Source organism: Phaethon lepturus, unplaced genomic scaffold, assembly GCF_000687285.1.
Source record: "Phaethon lepturus isolate BGI_N335 unplaced genomic scaffold, ASM68728v1 scaffold17750, whole genome shotgun sequence".
NCBI classification, from domain to species: Eukaryota; Metazoa; Chordata; class Aves; order Phaethontiformes; family Phaethontidae; genus Phaethon; species Phaethon lepturus.
This window is the reverse complement of record NW_010514206.1, coordinates 8,932-13,948: the sequence shown is the minus strand read 5'-3', so window position 1 is coordinate 13,948 and position 5,017 is coordinate 8,932. Positions and strand designations below refer to the sequence as shown.

Sequence of the window (5,017 nt, the reverse complement as noted above, 5' to 3'; positions counted from 1 at the left end):
CCTGCCTGCCGGCTCCCTGCAGCTCCCAGCTCCGCTACTCCGTGCCCGAGGACCGAGAGCCAGGCTCCTCGGTGGGCGACCTGGCCAAGGACCTGGGGGTGGAGGTGCGGAGCCTGACAACCCGCAACCTGCGCCTGGTGAGCGAGGGTGGGCAGCGGCACTTCCAGGTGGACCTGGCTGCGGGTGTGCTGCTCCTCAACAGCAGGCTGGACCGGGAGGCACTGTGCGGGCAGAGCCCCACATGCTCCCTGCACCTTCAACTCGTCATGGAGAATCCCCTCCAGCTCCACCGTGTTGAGGTGGATGTCCTCGACGTCAACGACAACGCGCCCCAGTTCCCCAAGCCAGAGGTGGTCTTGGAGATCACTGAGGTAGCCAACCCTGGGACTCGGCTACCCCTGGAGGTAGCAGAAGACCCGGATATGGGCTCCAACTCCATCTCCACCTATGAGCTCAGCCCCAGCGAGCATTTTGCCCTGAGTATCAACGTGAGAGGAGATGGTGTTAAAATGCCCGAGATCATACTTGAAAAAGCACTGGATAGAGAGAAAGTGTCTGTTCATCACCTAACACTGACAGCCCTGGATGGAGGAAATCCGGTGAAGTCTGGCACTGCCAAGGTTAGCATCCATGTCCTGGATGCAAATGACAACCCTCCTGTCTGCGACCCACCCATATCCAAGGTACATCTGGAGGAGAACGTGCCAGTGGGCACTCTGGTCACCAAGTTGAATGTCACTGACCTGGATGAAGGTCCCAATGGGGATGTGGAATATTCTTTCAAAGTTAGCAATAATGTACCTGGTAAATTCACCAAGCTGTTCTCCTTAGATCCCCGGACAGGGGAGATCAGAACCAAAGCCCCGCTGGATTATGAGGAATCCAGTGCTTACGAGATTGCGGTTCGAGCCAGGGATAAGGGATCCCCAGCCATGGAAGGACACTGTCACCTGCGAGTGGAATTAATTGATATCAACGATAACAGCCCAGAGATCGTGCTGACCTCTCTCTCTAGCCCAGTGCAGGAGGATGCAACCACGGGAACGGTGATTGCCCTCATTGGTGTGAAGGACAGTGATTCTGGTGACAATGGGCAGGTCCATCTGCAGATATCAAAAGAGCTCCCATTTAAACTGGTGTCGTCTTTTAAAGAGCATTTCTCGCTGGTCACAAATGGTCCCCTTGATCGGGAGAAGGCCAGTGGATATAACATCACGGTGCGGGCTGTGGATTCAGGGTCCCCACAGAGGGCCACACAAAAAACCTTTTACCTCCGAATTGCTGACGTGAATGATAATGCACCAAATTTTTCCAGCCCTTTCGATACAGCTCATGTTCAGGAAAACTCCCTTCCTGGAACTTCTGTCTTTTCAGTGTCAGCATCTGATCCTGATGAGGGTAGCAACGCCAAGCTGTCTTACTCCATCCTGGACAATGGGATGCAGCATGTACCCATCTCAACCTACTTCCGGATAGACCAGGACAATGGCACCATCTGCACTGTGCGGGCTCTGGACTATGAGCAGGACAAGGTGTTCCAGGTGCCTGTGGAGGTGAAGGATGGTGGGTCTCCTGCTCTGAGTAGCACTGCTGTGGTCCATGTGTTCATCCTGGATGAGAATGACAATGCCCCCACCATTGTCTACCCATCTGTCCCTAAGGGCTCTGCCTTCCACCAAACCATCCCGGCCTTGGCAGAACCTGGCTATCTGGTCACCAAAATTGTAGCTGTTGATGCTGATAGTGGCCATAATGCCTGGCTGTCCTACCAGCTGCAGGAGACAGCTGAGGCTTTGCCTTTCCAAGTGGAACACCGCTCTGGAGAGATAAGGGTTGCACAGGCTCTCAGGGAGTCAGAAGATTCCCACAGGCTGGTGGTCGAAGTGAGGGACAATGGGACACCACCCCTCTCGGCCTCCGTGGTAATAGTAATTTCTCCGGAGGAAAACAGTGCGCAGGACTTCGCCAAGTCTTTGGACCTCCCCAAATCTTCTCCCAAGGATACCAACCTAACTCTTTACCTCATCATCTCCTTGGTGTCCATTTCCCTTGTGTCCTGCGTGATGTTTGCTGTGGTGGCTGCCCGGTGTCTCAAAGCTGGTGCTGCCAGCTGGACCTTTGCAGATTGCTGCCGAGGGACTGGCCGCAAACCCGCCTCGCGTTTCCATGGGCAGATGAAGCCAGATGGCTTCATCAAGTACCTGGATGTGGGAGGAGCGGGCTTGACCTCCCAGGCACAGAATTACACCTCCTGTTTCTCACCCATGTCTGACCAGAGCGATTTTCTCTTTGTAAAACCTTTCAGCCATTCTAGCACTGCGGAGACCGTGGCTGCCTATGAGCAGGTGACCAGCACCTTAGCGAGTCCCTGCGATGGGGTAAGAGATGGGTGTTTCTTACTGTCCTGCCTGCTAAGTGCAACGGTCGGTAATATCCAGGCCAGTTGGCTGTTCTCTGTCTGTCCTTCCACCTAAGAAAGTGGCTTCAGGGAACATGTGTCATTGTCACCTCCTGGGAGGTGGCCAGGTGAAAGCTTTGGCTCGGCTTGGTGGAGGTGGGGGAAAGGGCTGGTCGGCACTGTAAAATCAAAGACTGTGTGTTCGTAGAAGTGTAGAGTGTCCCCTTGGCCCCGTTGGTACTCTTTGCTTTTTAAAGTGATTCTCAGTGCGGTCAGGAACATGTTTTTTTGGTGTTTAACTTCCTGATTCTGTTTAACTCCTTTATTCTGCACGACATACAAACCGTGACGCGAGAGGAGGTTACCTGAAAGCAAAGTTTGTCAGTGTTTCTTTTGCTCTGTTTTAGAGGTGCATTGTAGAAATTTCTCATTTCTTAACTCTCAAGTGCTATTAATAAGTGATTGTGCCCTGGCAAGGGATCATTTTCCAGCTTGGCCATTTTAAGCGAGGGGCTGAATTCACTGTTCAGCACTGAACGTACTGACATTTTTCGCAAAGATCCCGGTGACCTTATGTGCCCTTGGGCTTGCAGGGACCTAGACACCGGCAAGCTTTGAAAACTTCAGCCGCTTGTATTCAGATGTCTAAATATAGATGTAGGTGACTGTGTTTAGCTGTAGATTTTATAACTTTGGGATATAAAAAGTAAAGTAATTTTGTGTCATAAATGCCTGCCCTGAATTTGAAAGCGGTAATTACAACAGGAACCCAAAATATAGTTTGGGAAGGGCTTATCTAGTGCAGGATTGTGTGTCAGCGTGTGCAAAAATGTGTATCGGAAATCTGAAGGGCAAGTATTTAAACGGCTTAATTTTAATGCTGCCTGGATACCAGGGGGACTCTATTTTAGGGCAGTAATTTATTCTAATATATTCTTTCATGAGAATCATCAAAGCTGTGAAGAAATTAGTGAAATCACATCTACTAAATAAAAATCTAGGTCAGCTGTACCCATCTTCACTTTTCCTTAGTAATTGCATGTACAAGCAGAAAAATCCTATAAAATTGATGTTCCACTGTAACGGACTATGAACTGCTCATTCCTAAGGTAACTGAGAGAAACATTGTCCTTTCCAGGTAGCATGTTTTCATTCTGGAGTTAATTAAGAAGATTATGATTTTCGGAAGTATGCATCTTCGAGACAGAAAACAGTTCTACTATTTAGTGCTCTTCACAAAGGCGTGATTCAAACAGGAATATAGAAGCCTGCTTCGCATCCTTCCTTATTTACAAAATGTCCATTGTCTGATGATAAAATAACACAGGCAGAAAGAGATACAGGGGCTCGCTAATGAAGTTACAAAGTGTGCTGCTGTGTCCGAAGTTTATTGTGTCTCCTAAACAAATAACGCTTTTTTCTTTTGCTGTCGGAAGTTCATTCTTTTCTCTGCGGACTGAAAAATATTGCAATGCTCCGAGGTCACAGCATCTAGGAAAAGTCATTCAAATACAATGTGTGAAATCAAGATCTCAGGCAGGCCTTTTTAAGGACAGAAGAAGGACAGATTAGGAAAGTCTGTTATCATTTTACCTTCTGGCATTAAAAGCATCTTTCTCAGTATCAATTAACTCTGCCACCCCCCACCCCCCCCTCCAAGCTTATTACTTTGGTACCATTGCTCCTGCTGAATTGATGCCCTTATCAGTTTATTTCATGCTTCATTTCTTTCACAGCCTGGTTTCCTGAGCTGCTTTGGAAGATTACTCGCTGAATAGTTTTTGTCATGCTTTTTAGTATTCATGCTGGTTCAGAAATACTCGAGAAAGGGGGAGGGGGAGCTTTCTTTTTGTTCTAATTGATTTGCTTTACTTGGAAAGGACACGCTGATATTCCAGACTGAAATAATACAGGATCAGTTCGCTTTCATTTTCAAAGGCAAGAATGGAGGTATTAAAACTCTTCTATTTTCTCTGCAGCAAGCTCAGCCTAACACAGACTGGCGCTTCTCTCAGACCCAGAGACCTGGAACAAGTGGGTAAGTGCCTCTTTCTCCATCTATGTGTCTGGTGAAGGTTTCTTTCCTTTGCATGCCACTTTCAGTGCTGGAAAGTCCTCGACTGGCAGCTCTGAGAACGAGTGTTCCCTTGTCACTGGTAGAATTATCCAGCCAAAGAGTCAGAAATAGGGTTGCTTCTGTGTCAGCTCGGTTTGGTGGTGGTGTGACAGCTGTTGTTTGCAATGGTGTGTCTGGTTTTGGTGTCTACAGTTCAAGGAGGATAGTCAGGAACCAGAGAGAACTCCAGGTGAAGTTGTAAGATGGTTAAAGGACTGAAAAACATGCTTCACAGAGAAAGGCATCTTCTCTAAAGCAGCTTTAGACTAGATTCTGAGTCTGAAATCTTGATTCCTCCCCCTGCAGAGAGGCCACTGGAATTCACTGTGTGAGTCCCTTTACCAGCCATGGAGTCCATGCTCCACAAGCTCTGTGCTGCTGAATATTGCCAGCTCTGGCTTGAGCACCTAGTGCCAAACCATTGTGTAAGCCCCCATGGCAGCCAGAAGTTGAGTGGATGAGCCCCAGGTCCCCAAAGGTCCCTTCTAGAGAACTGTGTCCCA

The 5,017-nt window shown here is 48.6% G+C and overlaps 1 protein-coding gene across 1 annotated transcript in view; it reads left to right on the top strand.

The window, feature by feature from the left end:
* Positions 1-20: 20 nt before the first annotated feature.
* The window catches only part of LOC104624819 (protocadherin gamma-C5-like), a gene marked incomplete at both ends in the record, with an annotated part of 9,279 nt that continues 4,282 nt past the window's right edge, over positions 21-5,017 (top strand). The window contains one exon of the mRNA XM_010292286.1: positions 21-2,378. Coding sequence (XP_010290588.1) covers positions 21-2,378 — 2,358 coding nt within the window. The remainder of the gene's footprint in view (positions 2,379-5,017) is intronic.